At 39.8% G+C, this 20,083-nt stretch overlaps 1 protein-coding gene across 3 annotated transcripts in view; it reads right to left on the bottom strand.

The window, feature by feature from the left end:
• Positions 1-20,083, bottom strand: part of OSBPL3 (oxysterol binding protein like 3) — a 141,500-nt gene that overhangs the window by 56,782 nt on the left and 64,635 nt on the right. For all 3 annotated transcript variants that reach the window (XM_075827271.1, XM_075827273.1, XM_075827272.1), the window contains 5 exons: positions 12,398-12,514; positions 7,571-7,624; positions 7,375-7,488; positions 4,523-4,690; positions 2,408-2,534 (listed from right to left, as the gene is read on the bottom strand). In XM_075827271.1, the coding sequence (XP_075683386.1) occupies positions 2,408-2,534; positions 4,523-4,690; positions 7,375-7,488; positions 7,571-7,624; positions 12,398-12,514 (580 nt within the window). The remainder of the gene's footprint in view (positions 1-2,407; positions 2,535-4,522; positions 4,691-7,374; positions 7,489-7,570; positions 7,625-12,397; positions 12,515-20,083) is intronic.

Raw genomic sequence — 20,083 nt, 5'->3', positions numbered from 1 at the left:
CACTGTGTTATATAAAGTCCAGAGTCAGCGCAGCCGTCTTCATGCTTCCCTCTGCTGACAAGCCATATGGAGATGCTGATTTCATTTTCCAGCAGGACCTGGCACCTGCCCACACTGCCAAAAGTACCAATACCTGGTTTATTAACCACAGTATCACTGTGCTTGATTGGCCAGCAAACTCGCCTGACCTAAATCCCATAGAGAATCTATGAAGTATTGTCAAGAGGAAGATGAGACACCAGACCCAACAATGCAGACGAGCTGAAGGCCGCTATCAAAGCAACCTGGGCTTCCATAACACCTCAGCAGTGCCACAGGCTGATCGCCCCCATGCCACGCCGCATTGATGCAGTAATTCATGCAAAAGGAGCCCCGACCAAGTATTGAGGGCATATACTGGACATACTTTTCAGTAGGCCAACATTTCGGTATTAAAAATCAATTTTGAAATTGGGTTTATATAATACTCTAATTTTCTGAGACACTAAATTTTGGGTTTTCATTAACTGTTACCATAATCATCAACATTAAAAGAAAAAAAAGCTGGAAATAGATCACTCTGTGTGTAATGAATCCATATAATATAGGAGTTTCACTTTTTGAATTAAATTACTGAAATAAATAAACTTTTGATGATATTCTAATTCATTGAGAAGGACTAGTACATGTATGTGTATTTATATATATATATATATATATAAAAATACATGCACACACACGCATATATATGTATATATATATATAGCCATCCATGCGCCCGCTGTGAGTGTAGCCATCCATGCGCCCGCGTGCATGTATATATGCGCGCCCACCTTTCCATGCCTGGTTGACATCCCTCTGACTGTTTACATCACGACCAGTCTCCTCCAACTTTCTCTGTTGCGCCGTTGTCTAGTACTCCATGGGCATGCACTGTGCAGTGATGTGTGCTCTGCCCGGCTTTGTCGTTGCACCGTACATGCCAGGGGAGTACAAGGCAACGGAGGAGGCTTGTAGTGATGTAGAACATCCAGGGGGCTGTCAATCAAGAACTGGGGGGCACGATTTCAGTTTTCGCCTCAGGCAGCAGAAAAGCTAGAATCGGCCCTGACAGCACCGCCTCGGTGGCAAGTAGAAAACACTTTTTAGCAAGAAATATACAGACCTAACACAGACTAATAAACCAAAATTATATCACCGGTAGGTTAAAGAGTGGGAGAGAGACATAGATACTAGACAGTACAAGCCAAGGGAAGAAATGAATTTGGGAGATTTCTCTGACAATTATAGACACTCCCAATGACTATTCATACACAATCAATGCTTAGATTATCATGATGGCTAAAGCCCCCACCTAAAAATATTCATAGAAAAACCGTATTAAAACCACAGTCTGACAAGGAGGGGTCGTGGAGTGACTGCTGCTGCTTTTTCCTCTACTGTCAGTACGATACCAATCCAGATTTAAGCGGAAAAGTTGAGCTGTGTGCGACAGGCTGGTTTCTAGTAATTTATGGTGTAACAACAAAAGTCTTTTCAATAGGGATGTCAGGCTGCAAGTCCTTGGCATCCAGTGTGTCTCAGATCTATAGCAAAGGACAGAATTGCCATTAAGTCTGCTATTGACTTATTAATCCATTGGTGAAGTAAATTTAGGTGGGCAACCTCTTTAAAGATGACCTGTCTGCCCTTCTGACTTGTCCGTTTTAGTAAATATTTGTATTGCCCATGAAATGACAATTCTGGGGCATCTTACCTTACCTTGAACTCTGAATGATGCTGTCCCTCCTTTATTCCTCCTGGAGTGTATAAATAAATAACTGGGTGTGTCACCCTTACCGTTGTCAAAGGGGCGGGTCTCACCCTATTGACAATACAAACGGTAACACCGAGTTGTCAATGTTTTCATACACTTCCAGGAGGAATAACAGAGGGATGGCACAATGGAGAGTTCTAGAAAAAATGTCACAGCCATGTTATTTCATAGGGAATACAACTATTACCTGAAAACATATGGAGAGCTGGGACAGGTCCTCTTTAATGAAGAGAGAATCATATTGAAAAGCCCAGTGGATTGAATGTCTCACACCAGCTAGCTAATAACTGGATGATAATGGTAATAACTCAGCCTTACAGATGGAGCAGAATTCATTATAGGTCACAATACATGATGTCCAAAGATCTTGTAACTTCTGATTAGAAAGAAACACTGCATATTAAGTCATAAAGAAATAAATGCTATGGTGTCAGCAATTTATTCTGCTCCATCTGTTATACAGTAGATTAATAGGTTAGCGATTGTAATACAATAAAGTGGGAAGAAATGCTGCAGAGACAGCACAAGCAAACCCAGTGAAAAATAAGCACACCAATCATATGAATTATTAATGGTGCTTCGTTATGAAGGCGCCACAACGTATTAAGGTACCTTTAGCACATTTATCCATATCCTCATTAGACTGGAGCCAGGCTGGGACTCTGCTGTCATTATTTAAACAGGAAAAGTCAAGGCCGCCTGCCCGTTTCAGAGAATTCTGCCTTTTGAATTGAGTTTCCTGTGATAGTAAGAAAGAAATCACTCGTTAATGCACTTCACTTTACAAGGTTGGTGAGAGCTGGATAATCCTCAAATCTGTTAGACTATATTATACATTAAAACAATTGATTGATGAAAGGTATATCTAATCCATCACTATCCAGAAGCAACAATAGAGCCACTGCTAGACAGATTGCTTAAAGGGGATGTCCAGTTTGGACACGAGACCAGTCGTTCATAGAAGCTCTTGCTGTTGATGCCCTTATGATCAGCTGTGTGCCTGGTCCGTGATTTGCGGGTGTCCCGCGGATGACACTCTGCCGCTGTCCGTGCCACAATCACAGGCCGTGCACACGGCTACGGTCATGTGCATGAGGCCTAAATGCTAGTTTTGTGCTCAAGGCCTCGGCAGGATAGACAAATCATTCCATTGAAGTGAATAGGTGTCAACTGATTTCTATGAACACATGCGGTTCTCCAGCAGATTTAAAATGTCACAAGGGTATATTCACAAGTGGCAGATTTGTTGCAGAAATTTCTGCAACTAAAAATCAGTTCCAGCCATATGAATGGGGATGTTTCGGCGGCAAGTACATGGAATTCTGTAAGCCCCATTCAGATAAACGAGACAGTCGTAAAAATGTCCGTAACAAATCTTCCGCGTGTGAATATACATTTACACATTGAACATGAAGTTGATAGTACAGTATCTATGACGTGACAAGAAACAATCATAAACACGATAAACCCCTTATAGACGCCTGAAAAACCAATCATAAAATAAATAAAAAAAATTGACTTCATATGGTCTAAACTAATACTAATTCACATGCGTGTATTCTGCAATATACAGCTCATTGGCAGACAATGGGAAGTACATCTGATTAAAAATATCATACAGAGAAAGTAAAGTGTCCCTTAGAAAGCTGAAGTTGCAGAAAAGACTTGGCAGCACGCATTTGCTCCGCTTTTCTTCAGATAGACGGTTTAGCTAGAACACTATGTACAGTATGAGGCAGGAACAAGTGGCACTCGAGAATGAAAATGGCATCAAACTACTGGACAAACAGGGAATAAAATGATAGATCAAGATGTCACCAATCAACACCTACTAAAGGGGTTACAGCAGTAGAAAAATATGGCTGCTGTCTTTCAAAGACAGTGCCCCACAAGTCCAAAGGTTGTGTGCGGTATTGCAGCTAAGTCCCATTTACTTCCATGAAGCTGAGCTGAAAATACCAGACATACACCCTGTACAACCTAAAATAGAATGCATAACTAAAACATTTCTTAATAATAAAGTATACAAAAAAAAAGTTAAATATTGAAGTAAAAGTACCACAGAGGTTAAAGGAGTTTGCAGGGATGTAATTATTTTTGATTCTATTGGCCGGCCGTAATAGGAGATAAAATAACTTTATAATTGCTTTGTATTAAAAATGTTACCCCTTTAGTCATTTCAGATGCCCCTCCTGGCTAGCTGTTGCCTCTCTTAATGAAGAACAGCCCTGTACATCGGCCAAGAGACCTAGTCATGTGGCCACTAATAGATATAGATCCGGTGGTGTAAAAGGACAGCGCCAGATCTATGGGATGAAGCGGTTGTGTGATGAGGTCACTTTACAACTGTACAAAGATGTTCTACGTACAATATATGTAGAGAGGAGGGGAAGCCATTCACAAGCAGAACATTATTTTTACATGTGGCTGCAGTCGGCCAGGAGGGACATAAAAGTTGCAGAATTTTTAATAAAAAAATAAATTAGAAAGTCCGATTAACATGGACAGTATTGAAGCCCTTAAATGAATTATATTCTTAATAGACTGGGCATATTAAGTGCTACTCAATGATAAAGTGTACTACTATTGTAGCTGAGAGGGAGTGTGGAACGCATAACTATACATGAACACAAAATTAACAAAAAGCAATCATGGGATAAAATATAAATAAATCATAGTAATAATCCAAATAATAATAATATAAAATCAGTCTATTTATTTATATACCTGTGGAGTGGTAATGGGTTCAAAACTAGAAGCCGATTCTGTGGTTGAGAGAAGTGGGAAAAACTGAGTATTTATATCATGTGGAAACACAGAAATTTCATTCTGACGGTAAAGACGGTGGTCACGAAGCTTCAATACCCAGTCCTCAAAGACCTCTGGAGGTTTTACCTGTGGGAGACCATGACAAAATGATATTAAAAGGAGTAATCCGGTCTATAATTAAAAGTTCTGCAATTTTTTATATATACTTTGTGTTTCAATTCAGATCTCCCTTGATTACATTCGGAAGCTAAAAACCCATAAAGACCCAAAACTTACATCTGAGGGTTTGCTAGAATGTATCAATGTAAGTAAAAAGTATCAGCCTGGAGTTCATTACTACATTGTCTCATGCTTACTTGATAAAGGGGTTCTCTTTCCCCGAAACGCGTTGTATCTCAAGAGACCCTCTGTTTTTATGTACATTTTATTATGATCTATTGTTTTATACAATAAATTAAATTATTCTAAAAATTGCTGGACTCAAAGAATTATTGCGCCTGGATGGTGTCGCTTCTTCACAGTGGATCCCACCTGGTTCCCATTGTTTTTATCTACCTTCATTTACTCCCCGGCGAGGTTGGCACCTGACGCTTTAGGGATTATGCACCAGCAGCATCCTTCCTAACCATCTGGCTCCGCAATAGTGTTGTGTCTATCCATGCACAACTCCTATAAGTGAGCCTCCTTTTACTATACTAAACAGAGAAAGACATTTTTAATTTGACGTACTCACACTTTGTAGCTATTTGTTCTTTCTGTTCTCAACCGGCCTTTGTATACGCTCTATCATATTGTTAAAATTCTTTTAATCCGTTTGCTAGTTTTAACTTTTACAGTAAAAGCTGGGTGACGAACAATATGGCAGACATTAAGGCTCCCACAGGAGTCATCACCTAGCTCTCAGACTTTTTAAGCACAGTCCCTATCCTCTTTTAGGAAATATAGACATTATAGAGGGGGGTCCTGCACTTGGTACGCTCCTCTATAAACCAGAACGGAAATTCGTCGTAGATTCAGAGCTAGTAGCTCTGGTCGGCCACTCGTTCGAATGGCAAACATGTAATGCAAATTTTGCCAGACACTGCTTCCCCGGCAATAACAGCCGGACCCGCGGGAATCAGATGGCCTGCTTTGTTGGTAGTGGGGGGGATGCAACACTATAACTATGCAGATTTGCCATCCAAGAGTCTGTTAAGTGGTAAACAGTTGTTGGTTATAGTTTTTACTAGCACGAAATATAAGGGATTCTTTTTCTTGTTATTAGAGGAACAAGTTCTCTGTCCCGTGTAGCCAGGGCTTTCTTCTGCACGAGGTCACAGATAAATTATATATAATATTCATAGTATGTCTTTTTAATATTTGATTACAAATATCGGGTGGGTAAGGGAAATAAAACGCTGACCTTCTATTATAAACCTACCATTCATTAGTCTATATGGGAAATAATGTTATAAGGAGACTTGGCACAATAGGTTGTTCATATAGAGAACCGGCCAGCTACATCCATAGGGGGGAGACAGCGACAGATCATGCAGCATAATTCCAGAGTTCTTCCATTTTATTTATTGATATCCACAGTATATTTCTAATTCTGTATAGTCCTATGTGTGCATTTGAAGAGAGAAACACATTTTATTTTTATTTGGCATCAATCGTCCTTAAAAGCCATCTGGGTGGGTTTGTTGAATGTAAATCAGAGAGACTAACTTGCTGTTTTACCACCTGCTCAGCCTCATAATTTGAGAGATTTTCTAAATTTGTTTACTAGCCGAAAGTGGCAGTGAATGAAATCACACAGAAATGTGTGCCGATGATCATCTGTTAGTGGACAGTAGCCAACTTCACTGTGATGAATCAAGAGAGAGGAAAAAAAAGCTACAAAAGAAGTGCTGAAATTACAGTTGTCATGAACTGATAAGTCTGGGTTCCCATGGTGCGTTTTTAGCATGCAATTTTTTTTGTTTTAGTAGCGAACAAAAAAAACACATGCTAAAAAAGAAACAAATGCGCACCATGTGAACCCAGCCTAAAAGATGTTCAATTTCAACTATTTTGTTGATGAAGATCGAATGGTCGAAGATTAAATACATATATCCAAACAGCTAAGATTGAAATAAGAACTATGCCCAAGACCTATTATACCTCATGTTTGTTTGTCAAGAGAAATCCCAAAAGAAAAACCATTTAGCATTTGTATGATGGAGATCACGAACTCATAATGTGAAAATTTAGCTTTGGGTAAATTTAAAAGATAATTCTGAAATTGTTCAGGCTAAACTTGGAGGTTGTAAAGAAAACGAACAAGGAGCAATATGATACTAATGTAGGAGCTTAAGATGTTCAAAAGTCCCTGCTGACTACAGTCACTACTGATGTTTGACTGTTTGTGGATGGAGGCCCCTTTCACCACTGTGGGCTACCATATTATGGTGCGGACACATGACTTTGTTTCTAAAATGCCACATTATTAGTAATGAAAGAATATTAGGAAGTTAAGTAAAGTATAGGGCATACGGATGTCAAAGGGCTGTTACCTCCGCTATTAGCCGGAGTAGAGAGCTGTTAGAGTCTCTGGCAGACCGGACCCATCCATCGATTCAATGGGTGGCCATTCTTCTGAATAGCCGCATGTAACATAAACAGTTGTTCGCTAGGGATTTCTAAAGTCGAACCTGAAGCAGTCAACTGATCATTGGGCCTGCTTTAATCTGAAAGGTGTTGTCTTCATGATGGGATATTTATATTTACATCTATATATATATATAGATATATGGGCTTTATATATTAAACTCTTTAGTCAGTGAGATTACCTTGAGATGGTATATATGTTCCTCTGTATCCAGATCAATGCACTTCGTTGATTTCTTCACCGACATCACAGAAAGTCCAACATCAATGCAGCCATGTAGTTTACCTTTCTCCATCTATAAAGATATTTACCCCATTAGGAAAACCATGCATACAATCATTTTACAGAGCAAAAAAAATAAAATAATGCCAACTTACTTCACTCGGACCCTTGGCGTACTTCAAGAATCCTTTGTCCAAGTAGAAGTACCTCTAAAAAGACAAGCAGCGTAAATATACACAGATATCATATAACAAAGAAACGTCAGGCACAACTTCTACATTACAGTTAAGTGTATGTTCTCAAACTAGTCCCAGATAGTGATGACGTTTAGTGCCACCATCTATGTACCTTGCCTCTTCAAGCAAATACAATAAAGGCTAAAGCTAAAATATAACTTGAGTATCAAACGATAAAAAAAAAGGAAAATCACAGCTAAGAAAAAGCTTATTATTGTAGAAAAAAAAAGTGGTTTTACTTTTCCTATTATGCTGACAACAGCGGTAAGAGCATTTACTGGTTTAGCAAAGTAAGTGGTGCCAGATCTTAGTCAGTTTTATGTACATTGTTAGGATAAGAAGCTCAACAGAAATACAGTCAGATCAGGGACGGAATCGCTAATACATCAATAGCGCTTTATCTTTTCCTGTATACAAAACAGACTAAGAGTCGGCACCCCTTACATTACTTAACCAGTGAATGCGGTTATCGCTTTTGTCAGCACAATAAGAAAAGTAAAACCACATTTTTTTTCTACAATAAGCTTTTTTCTTAGGCCTCGTTCACATCCGTCAGGTTCCGTTAGATCTTTGCATCGGAGGAACCCATGAACAGAAAGATAAACAGAAACCAAAGCTTCCGTTTGCATTACCATTTATTTCAATGGTAATGCTTCCGTTGCAAATGTTTTTTTTAGCAGAAACAATTGCGTAGTCGACTGCGCTATGGTTTCCACTAAAAAAACTGAAACCTTACTGAACGGAGACAAACGGAAACCATTTGCTACGGAAGCATTACTATTGAAATCAATGGTAATGCAAACAGAAAATAGGGTTTCCGTTTGTCTTTCCGTTCATGGGTTCCTCCAACGGAAAGGTCTAACAGAACCCGTGAACGAAACCCGACGCAGATGTGAAAGAGGTCTTAGCTGTGATTTTCCTTTTTTATCATTTGATACTCAGAGTATTACATCTTATCTTCTCCATTCACATCCAAGGCAGCATTCAAAATAATGCGGTTGCCTTTTTTCGGGTCCGCACATGTCACTAGAGCACCTTATTGGTTCTAAAGAGAATACTCTGTGTGGGTGACGTAATATTTATACTAGGTTGTTCAGTAACAGACAACCAGCAGAAATCTAAGTACATCTTCGCATGTGAATGAAAAAGCAAAAATATTATGTAACCTGGATCAATAAAAAACAAAAGTAAAGCAAAGTATATACAGAGTTACTTTATGTTAAGTATATACTGAACTACAAAACAATGTTCAAAAGTGGAGGTATGATATAACAAAAAAAAAAAGTTTTACTGTTTTTTTAATGAATAAAACATACTTTTCTAGTTTAGCTGTCAACATAAAAACATGAGCTGCAAACTTAAAAGTAAAAAACATTTAGATAGAAAATTCTCTTTGATATTATCTTGGCTAATGAGCTCTGCTTGCGACTGAAGTAGAAAATTACCATAGAGTAATAAAGGGTGAATGGATTTGCTGCGGGATTATTTTATATTAGGAGAGCGTGAACATCAAGGGAATAAAGAACAAAGACTTCTTACTTCAACAAACAGTTGTGTGGTTATAGTCATTACTGTAAAAAATTACGTATCTAAATAACACCTTACAATTGTCTTATACCTCCAAGTGGTCACGTTCTCACAGGAATGGACAGAGTTGTGGGCAAGGTTTATCTGGCCGAATTCACATTTGGCGAAATTGCAGTGGAAGAACCCACCTCAAGAACTACATATAAAATCCGCAAGAGAATCGCGATGACTTTGATGCATGTGAAGAGCGGTAAAATGCATTCTAATGGATGTGACTAAAGTTCTCTAGCCCTGGCTTCAAACTGGTTGCAGCTTCAACAAAGCAGAGGATTGATTTGGAGGGTTTGTGAAATCTATGTCCGCTCATCCATACAACCCTACGAACAGTATGTCCAATCCATCTTTAAAAAGGACCTGCCCCAAGGTCCTATAAGTTGAACTGGTTTACTGTCAACAAAAATTGTACTTAAAGCATAAGTCAAACCATCAGGTATGACATAGTATATCAGAAAACCAAAATTATACCTGATGTAACAAATAACACCACGTAGGCACAAAATAAAATATGTAAATCTTTATTACCCTATACGGGAAAGGTTACCCACAAAAAACATACATCTAAAATACACAAAACTAAAAACACCCCAGAAGGGAATGTGTATCACGTCCTATGGAAATGACCATATAATGTAGCAGAATAATTGCATGAGACATATAAGTAGATAGCCACAGGATCCAATATCTAAAATAATGGCAAAATATGACTCAAAAAAGTGCAAAGTATCAGATTCTACAATGATATTATGAATTTTGAGTTGATTTTGACACATATGTGGATATGATTGATTGCTATTTATGTATGAATATGTTTGTACTGTACCACTTATTTAATTTTACATATTATTTAATTTGATTTATCCCTATATCATTTTTTGTATATATTATATTGTTATGTGTTGGTTTTGTATTGTTATTCTATTTCACCTTATTTTTGGATCCGTGCTGCTTATCCTGATCGGTATCCGTGATTTATTGTTATGGGTTTCGTCTGGGATCAGCATCTATGAATCCAATTACCTACTACTGTGCACTTTATATTATTATAAACATTTGGGTCTGGTCCTTTTTCTGGTCCTCTTATATTAAATATTTTTTTAGATATTATTTGTAATGGGATTTACATATACATAACTTATAACTGGTTAGTTTGGATTCACTTGCTATGTTTAATTATATTTTGTTATTATATGTATGGGGTATTTGTGGTCAGTCATCTGTATCTATACTTATATAAATATATGGCTATTTGTTTAGTAATTTAGACCTAACTAATGATATGTTTATTATTATACCTTCGCTATTTTTTAAGATATGTACATATATATTACTGATAGCTTCTGACTGTTTAGACGAGATATAGGACACTTTCCTCTTATGAGTGCGCCTCCTGTTTCACCTGTTGGGTACTTGATGGGTGCGCATACGGGTCACGTGATCTCTCAGGCGTCAGACCGGAAGTTGTCTCCAGGTCTGAGAACGAGTCCTGGTTTCCAGGTACGGTCTTCCGGCCTTGACGCGGATGGTCTGACGCGTGGAGATGGGCGTGACCTTTCATGCGCCGCTGTACATCACCTCATTTGGAGGTGTACTTAAGAGGGGAATCATCAGGCATACCTCACCTCCTGACGAAGGGAACGAAACGCGCGTCGAGGTGGTCCTTGGATCGGAGTGTGTTCCCTATCATGTCCACTTTGGGTAAATGACTATCTACTTAGATACCTAGATTGTAGAATCTGATACTTTGCACTTTTTTGAGTCATATTTTGCCATTATTTTAGATATTGGATCCTGTGGCTATCTACTTATATGTCTCATGCAATTATTCTGCTACATTATATGGTCATTTCCATAGGACGTGATACACATTCCCTTCTGGGGTGTTTTTAGTTTTGTGTATTTTAGATGTATGTTTTTTGTGGGTAACCTTTCCCGTATAGGGTAATAAAGATTTACATATTTTATTTTGTGCCTACGTGGTGTTATTTGTTACATCAGGTATAATTTTGGTTTTCTGAACTGGTTTACTGACCTGAATAGCGCTGTCTCCCGGATTCCAGCGATGTTTTTTTTTTTTCCTGGATCCGCCCCGTTCCAGAGATATGGCCCACTGTTGTGTTGGCTCCCTATATGCTAATTTGCAGTAGTCAGCCAAGATGGCGTTAACAACCCTCTATACTGCCTGGATTGTTCAGCATCAAAGGCAGGGACGTTAGCTCCACCTTCTCGGCTAACTACAGCAGATTAACATATAGGGAACAAACACAACAATGGGCCATCTCTCTGGAACAGGGGGATCCAGGAAAAACAACAAAACAGGGCTGGAATCAGAGAGACAGCGCTATTTAGGTCAGTAAACCAATTCAACGTATATGACCTACAGGTCCTCTTTAAAGGGGTTTTCTAGCCACTAAAAATGTATGGCCTATCCTCAGGATAGGCCATCAATAGCTGATGAGTCGGGGTCTGAATTTCGGAACCCCCGCCGATCAGCTGTTTTGAAGGGGTCGCAGTGCTCGTACGACCGCTGCTTCCCCTTCATTTCTTCTTGCTCACTGTGAATCGTCAACACGCATTTAGTAGCGATTCACAGGTATTGCAGCCTTCTTCTCCCATTGGAGTCAATAGGAGAAAAAGCTGCAATACCTGTAAGTAGCCGCTAAATGTGTGTCGCCCATTAAATAAAAACTGATTCAAAAAATACTTAGATATACTGAGCTATTTATGGCCTATCCTGAGAATAGGCCATCAATTTTTAATGGCTGGAAACCCCCTTTAAGCAGACAAACTCTCCTATGTAGTTTTTTTTTCTAATAACCTTATAATTTTTTTGATATAGCATAAGGGGAGCAGAAAATGGTGTCTGTGGCCAAATTTTTTTTGAAGGTAAAGGATAGATGGCCTATGGTAAAGGCTTTTAGGTTAGTTAATTAATTAAGGGAATCGGATCTGCCGGGGGGGGGGGGGGGGGGGCATATTGTTTCCAAGGGCCCCATGTACTTCTATTTGTATAGTGCCTTGTATAGTATGAAATGGAAGCACATCATTTAATAGCAGCCGTTTTCCAAAACCGTTGTCTGACAATGATGATTTAGATCATTCACATAGTTAACTCTGTATAAAACATAGGAAAAGCTATTACTTCCGCGTATGAAGACAAACCTTGTGCCAGCCTTTCAGAGGCCATTTTCGTTTCTTAAGCAAGAAACCCTCTTTTTTTTGCGGTTCCTGTGTACAACTTGTGCTTCCCCGGAGGCCTTCCACAATTTCCCAGCTGTCCTGCAGAGAGCAAATAGGAGTTAATAGACTGGTTAACCAAGATTAAATTAATAAAATACTGGTGTCAAAATCCAACCAATTAAAAAAAATAGTTTTTGTGGAAATACTGCAATACGAATGCAAGCAAAAGTTGTCACAAATCCCAATAATAAGCCAATTATTGTTGTCTAATAAAAAACAAGCATTTAAGTTAAATTACATTTATAAAAAGAGATATATATATATATATGTATATAGATATATATATTTATATATATATAAAAAGTAAAAAAAAGTGTTCATTATTTCCAAATTCTTTTATAGTGCCAACGTATTCCGTGTGGCTGCAAACACATTGTAAATCACAAATATCCACTGATGTCGCGAAAAAAAATCAAAAAAAAAAAATCACAATCTAAGTCCCCTATCTCTGCTCCCCAAATAGATGGCCTTGGCTGGTTTTCTTGATCTTCGGCCCTTCAATACATGCCTTTCGTGAATAGATGTCTTCTATGCTACAGCTGCAAGGTTCTATTTTAAAATTTGGGCCACATGAATTCATGTATGACTATTACCCAACACCCGGACCCCGCACCGATCAGCTGTTCCGGCTGCCTGCGGGTACTGGATGTCATTGCACAGTATGCAATGTACGGAGCAGAAAGCAGGAAGCACCTTCGCGTGGGGCTTCGGTAGCAGTGTATGTTTTGACCAAACATCCTCTTTCCTCCGTCGACTTCATGTACTTTGTATGGCTATTTATTTCTTACTGATTTAGGTTAGATTTATAGTCTTGTTTTAAACCAAAAACGGTTCATTGGATGTTACGGTACTTATATGCTCTTGGCAATTATTATATGCTCTTGGCAATTATTAGCCTCCGTCGCAATTCCTATCAGATTTAATAGGAGGAATTCTTCCAGTCGAAGCGATGAACATCATGAGAGAGCCCATTGTCAGTCCATTGGGCGACACACAATGGACCCAGCAAAGCGCCAAGGCTTCCGTTATAAACAAAGCCTTACTAAGACAGCTGCTGGTCTATTAGTATAAAACTTTTTCTTTAACTGAAGACGGTGACACCATCTTTTATTCTCTCCCTCTGAGTTGAAAGCTCTTGCAACTTTGGGAGTGCTGATTTGTGGACTCATTTCTATAAGGGTATGTGCACACACACTAATTACGTCCGTAATTGACGGACGTATTTCGGCCGCAAGTACCGGACCGAACACACTGCAGGGAGTCGGGCTCCTAGCATCATAGTTATATACGATGCTAGGAGTCCCTGCCTCTCTGCAGGACAACTGTCCCGTACTGTAATCATGTTTTCAGTACGGGACAGTAGTTCCACGGACAGGCAGGGACTCCTAGCATCGTACATAAGTATGATGCTAGGAGCCCGGCTCCCTGCACTGTGTTCGGTCCGGGACTTGCGGCCGAAATACGTCCGTCAATTACGGACGTAATTAGTGTGTGTGCACATACCCTAAGAGTTGCACAGTCATCAAAAACACATCACTCTGTTACAAGCGAGAGAAAACGTCAGTTGGCTGTCACATTTACAAAGTGCTTCTCTTAACCTATACAATTAATAAAGGATAGACAGCAATTTTATCTTTACATTACAGTAAACCTGTCTGCAAATTTAACAAAAATTTGACACAAACAGGATATCTTTTTCTTTTAACCCTTTAATCACTGGCCTATTTAGGTCCTTGAAGGGTAACTAAACTTGCAACAAACTTCTGACGTGTCATAGTGACATGTCGGAAGTTTTGATCGGTGGGGTTCCAAGCGCTGAGACCCCCCAGCGATCGCTAGAACAAAGCGGCAAAAGCGCTGAGCCGCTTGGTTTCTGATGGGCTTTTCTCGGAAAGCCGATGTAGTGGTGTGTACAGACTCAATAGACAGTCCATGTGCCTGTACACCGTTATTTCGAAAAAAAAAAGCAGGTCAGAAATGAAGCGGCTCAGCGCTCACCCTAGCTATTCTGCCGCTTCGTTCTAGCCATAAGTGGGGGTCTCCGTGCTTGGACCCCCACCAATCAAAACTTCTGACAGGTCAGAAGTTCGTTGAAGGTTTAGTTACATTTTAATGACCAAGCAATTTTTTAATTGTCTGATTCAAATTGCCATAACTTTTTTATTTTTCCGTCAACAAAGCTGTATGCGGGCTTGTTTTCTCCAATATGAGCTGCATTTTTCAATGGCACCATTTTGAGGTACATGTAGTTTATTGTTTAACAGTTTCCCATGCAGCATAAACCACGTTACCTTTAGTCTATGAGTTGATAAGATTACAGTGATACTAAATGTGTTTTATTTTTTTATGTTTTACTACTTTTGCACAATAAAAACTCTTTTAAAAGAAAATATTCTGTCTGGTTTTTTTTATGGTGTTTACCTTTCAGTTTAAATAATGGGCTCACTTTGTTGTTCAGGTCGTTACGATCGCAGAGATACTATATATATGTGTACATTTTAATTTCTTTTTTTTACATTTTGACAAAATAAAACTGGTTAATAATTTTTTTACTGTGCACTGTCTTTTAATTACATTTATTTCACATTATGTTTTTAGTCCCACTAGGGGACTTCACTATGTGATCTATTGATGACTTATATAATGCTTTGATATACCAAAGCATTATTGTCTGTCAGTGTAAAACGGACAGGCAATAGATTAGGGTTGTCACAATACCAGAGTTTGGACTTGGATACCGATAGTTCAAGTAGTATTGTGATTTTCGATACCAAAACTATAGTTTGCCAACAATAAACAAAACAAAACACAAAAATATAAAAGTACTGTGATTTTCTGATGTGAGGCACGTGGTGTTATGAATTTTTAACCTCCATGTACTTCACATTAATAGTAATTAACCCCATCATCAGGCCTGATGAAGACACCGGACCGGCGTTGAAACGCGTAGCCACAGATTTATATGATTATTAAAATCTTTTACTCCAACACTGCATGATTTTTCTGGATGTTGGCAGCGCTGTTTTATTTCCCAGTTTTTCTACATTTTACCAGCGTTCATTTGAAGTGGTGGCTGACACCAACTGGTTTTGGGGACAGCTGCAGCCGACCACACGTTATTACCGCTCTACACCAGTGTTGTACCTGTGGTTGCACAACTTTCCAAGGTGAGCGTTTTTTTTATTGCCCTATCAATTTTCACTTATCCAGTTTGATCTGCACCATGTGGTGTGCCGTGTGTTACCTTTTTTCTCGCTAGATTTTCTCTAATATTCTTATCATTTACCCTAGTGGGCGCATTATGCATATTCAAAGTAAAGTATTATATAAGTAGGTTATCTTCTCTCCTTAGGAAAGGCTTAGTTACAATTGTAATACAACTATGGTTGCTCCTTCCTACACTAGATATGTAGAGCGTGAGAATATGAAGATATAATAAGCATTGAGGGCAAAGGTCTGGTAAGTAGTGTTCCCCCAGTGGCACAGAAAATTATTTTAACAAGAATGATCTGTGGACCTAGGTTATTTGCAGCGGATATCAAGGAAGATGTCATCTGACCCTTGCTCTTTGTTAAATGCAAAAATAAAATCTGCCAACTTCTTCATAAAGCTGGCTAGAGCAGAAACAGCACTAACCATACAAAGAAAATTTAAAACTATCCGGTGTGACAGTAGCTTTAGATTTAATGTCAGAGTTATTGGTTGTATTCACACATGCAGTTTTTTAAGCCAAAACCAAGTGTGGATCATAAAGGGAGAGAAAGTATAAAGGATAGATTCTACTTATATGAATCCACTCCTGGCCTTTTACGTCAATAACTTTTTTCACTAGCTGCTAGCAGTTACCGCGATCCTGGCAGTAGTCATGGTGGCATGTGTTGAAAGTGGAAAGAGAGTAGGCCAAGACAGTGTTGATGTCTATTACAGGCTATGTGAATGGAGCGGGTGAGCACAGCAAGTGGCGTCATTCACAAGCAGCTACCCGCTGATTCCATTTTGAAGTCGGAAACCAACACAGGAATGAGAAAAGGGAAGAGATGGTTTAACTCCTGGGACACAGAGTAGACTATTAAGGGAAGAATTGATAGAAAGTTGAAATTATATAACCTCTTAAATCAGCAAAGAGTATTCAGCAGGATTTAGGAACAAGAATAGAATAACCAAAGTAAAGTCCGAATACTGTAAAACTCAAAAAGATTAAATAAAAGTTTGACAGACCGTAACAATAAGAATCGGAAATCTTAAGAGTCAAAGAGGCTGCAGAAGTAGATAAGATCTCAATGCATCCAAGAGCCTGAAAACCGACTGTTCATTACTTACACAAAGGGAAAAAAAAATGTAAAATGATGGAAGCCTGATAAATGAATTTGTAGAATTGAGGTTAAATCCAGGAATCCGTACAGAAGACTTTGATTCCCCATAATGATTTTTTTTTTTTTATATATAAGTGTTTAAAACTCAACTAGTGAGCAATTCTGATGATATATAATTTTTTTTACAAACTTGAAAGCAAGTAAATTGCATATCTACATGTATCCATGGATACATACTACAAACAAACCCGCGTGTGGAACCTGATCCAGCAATCATAAGTTACTCCATCTCTCCAATTCCTCTTTTTGCTAACCGGGAGACAGTAGAAAAGGAAGCAGATGGAATGGAGTAAAGGCCTTTTTACAAGGCCAGCGATCGGGCAAATGAGCGTTCATACGAACGCTCTTCCCCGATCATTGCCCTATGTAAATATGGCAACGATTAGCCGAAGAATAAGCAAACGTCTGTTCAATCGGCTGATCATATAGTTTACGCAGCATAAAATAATATCGTTGTCGGCAGCAAATCTCCCTGTGTAAATAGGGAGACGTGCTGCCTACATGATGGAAATGCATGGGGATGTGAGCAAAAGAGAGCCCATCAATGAGCTGTCTCGTTGATTGGCGCTCGTTTTTACGGCCAATATTGGCTGGTGGAAAATGACTAACACAACTGAATGATCATTGCACAATCCACAGGGTTGGAGATGGTTACACAACAAGATAGATTACTTTAAATCATAACTATTTGCAAAGTTACTTAATTTTCATCTTTTAGATACATTGGAGGAAAAGTTATTAATCACAAAGCCTTTAAACCCAATCTCTAGCCTAAGTACTTCTGGACTACTTTTTTACACAAATTGTTTCTGCAAGATTTACAGCTTTTCAAAAGAAAGGAGATCATCCTCCTGCTGATGTGTGCAAGACCTCTCCTATGGGAAAGACTACTCCTACCCCAAATCCTGTGTTTGGGAGACTACTCCTTCCCCAACTCTCCTGTGCGCTGGGAAACTCCTTCCCCAACCCTCCTGTGCGCCGGGCCACTCCTTCCCCAACCCTCCTGTGCGCCGGGCCACTCCTTCCCCAACCCTCCTGTGCGCCGGGCCACTCCTTCCCCAACCCTCCTGTGCGCCGGGCCACTCCTTCCCCAACCCTCCTGTGCGCCGGGCCACTCCTTGCCCAACCCTCCTGTGCGCCGGGCCACTCCTTCCCCAACCCTCCTGTGCTCCGGGGCCACTCCTTCCCCAACCCTCCTGTGCGCCGGGCCACTTCTTCCCCAACCCTCCTGTGCGCCGGGCCACTCCTTCCCCAACCCTCCTGTGCGCCGGGCCACTCCTTCCCAAACTCTCCTGTGCGCCGGGCCACTCCTTCCCAAACTCTCCTGTGCGCCGGGCCACTCCTTCCCAAACTCTCCTGTGCGCCGGGCCACTCCTTCCCAAACTCTCTTGTGCGCCGGGCCACTCCTTCCCAAACTCTCTCGTGCGCCGGGCCACTCCTTCCCAAACTCTCTCGTGCGCCGGGCCACTCCTTCCCAAACTCTCTCGTGCGCCGGGCCACTCCTTCCCAAACTCTCTCGTGCGCCGGGCCACTCCTTCCCAAACTCTCTTGTGCGCCGGGCCACTCCTTCCCAAACTCTCTTGTGCGCCGGGCCACTCCTTCCCAAACTCTCTTGTGCGCCGGGCCACTCCTTCCAACTCTCCTGTGCGCCGGGCAACTCCTTCCCCCAACTCTCTTTTGCGCCATACCACTCCTTTCTCAGCTGTCCCGTATGCCAGACCACTCCTTGATTAACTCTCCCATGTGTCAATCCACTCCTCAGCTCTGCTGTATTCAATTTATTCGCTTTGACAATTTGACAGCGAAGTTGGGGAATCACAAAGTAGATCTTTCCATTACAACACATGACTACTAAAGTTTCCCTTAGAATTTAACAAGTCTACTCCACCGTGGTCAATAATCTGCACATCAGATTATATATCTTTTTTTCCATTTCAGAGCCAGGATCAAAAAGGAAAATGTTCATATGTCATTTATGAATAAAAAAAAAAAGGAGTAATAACATGGAAAAATATAAGCTATTATAGGGGGAAGTCTAAAATAATCTTCTGATGTGTCATGTACACAGCTCATGATATGAAACTGGTCTGTGCTCAATATTAAATACCATGGTGTTCTACAGAGCAGTAGTGAAAATCTCCCACTCAATAATTGGGCACTCTATAGGACACATATAAACCAATATATTTTGGAACTTTCATGTCAGGTCCAAGCTCACATGATAGAGATAATCAACCGATTATCGTCTTATAAGTACATGCGGTATTAGGAGACACTTGGAGCATATTACACCCTCTCACATTGCCTAAATACCTGAATTAGCAAAAATTCACATGTCCTGCTGCAGGTCTCCGGTCACAGTTACCTTTATTAGTTTTCTGCTACTAGTCTATGGACTTCAACCTTCTTCGATGGCCTGTCGATAGTTTCCATGACTTTTCCCACTCTCTTTTTCCCAGATCGCGCTTGACCCTTTCCCTTCATCTCCTTCCCATACCATGTTCCTGGGTATGCTTGTAAGCTATATCGGAATGGGTATTTTGATAATTTTCAGCAGAACAATCTTTCATTTAACAGCTATACTTTGTTTATCGTCACCTTAAAGTGAATGTCCAACTTTGAGCAACATTTCTATAAAGATCAAAGCTTAGTTTTCCTTTTTTAAAGCACCAAATACTGAGTCAGAACGATAAAATTCCGGCTCCTGCAGTCACCACTAGGGGGATCTTACTGAAGACAGATTTATACAGCTCCTATTTCACTCAATAATACCTTGTTTTGCAGTTAGCTCCAGTGCTCCCCCTAGTGGTGGTTATGGCTATGTAAAGGGAAGAAGAATTTCTGGTGGCTTTTAATGGACATTAATCAGCACAGAATTTATGACCTAAAACACGAATGATGTGAAAAGATGGGGGACGATCACTGTATGTGTCTCTTGTTAGATATGTTGAAAAAAGGACACAGGTCCATCAGGTTCAACCTTCCTCAATAAATTACCTGTCATTCATTACTTTATTAATTATAACCCTCAATGTCATTCGAAACGTCTAGCCGTTTTTTAAACTTTCTGTATCCATTTATTTTACAGAAGAAAATGCACCTGCTCCTCACAATTAGAGAATGAGTTACATTTCTCTAGAAGTGTAAAAAAAAAACAAAAAAAACCAAACAAATTCTGAACTCTGGTTGCAATAGGCAAGACGGACACTGTATCTTTGACAGTTTTGAGATGTGT

The sequence above is a fragment of the Rhinoderma darwinii genome, chromosome 5 (assembly GCF_050947455.1).
Source record: "Rhinoderma darwinii isolate aRhiDar2 chromosome 5, aRhiDar2.hap1, whole genome shotgun sequence".
Classification (NCBI taxonomy): domain Eukaryota; kingdom Metazoa; phylum Chordata; class Amphibia; order Anura; family Rhinodermatidae; genus Rhinoderma; species Rhinoderma darwinii.
Note: the sequence above shows the minus strand (reverse complement) of the source record. Positions and strands in the feature narration are given on the sequence as shown.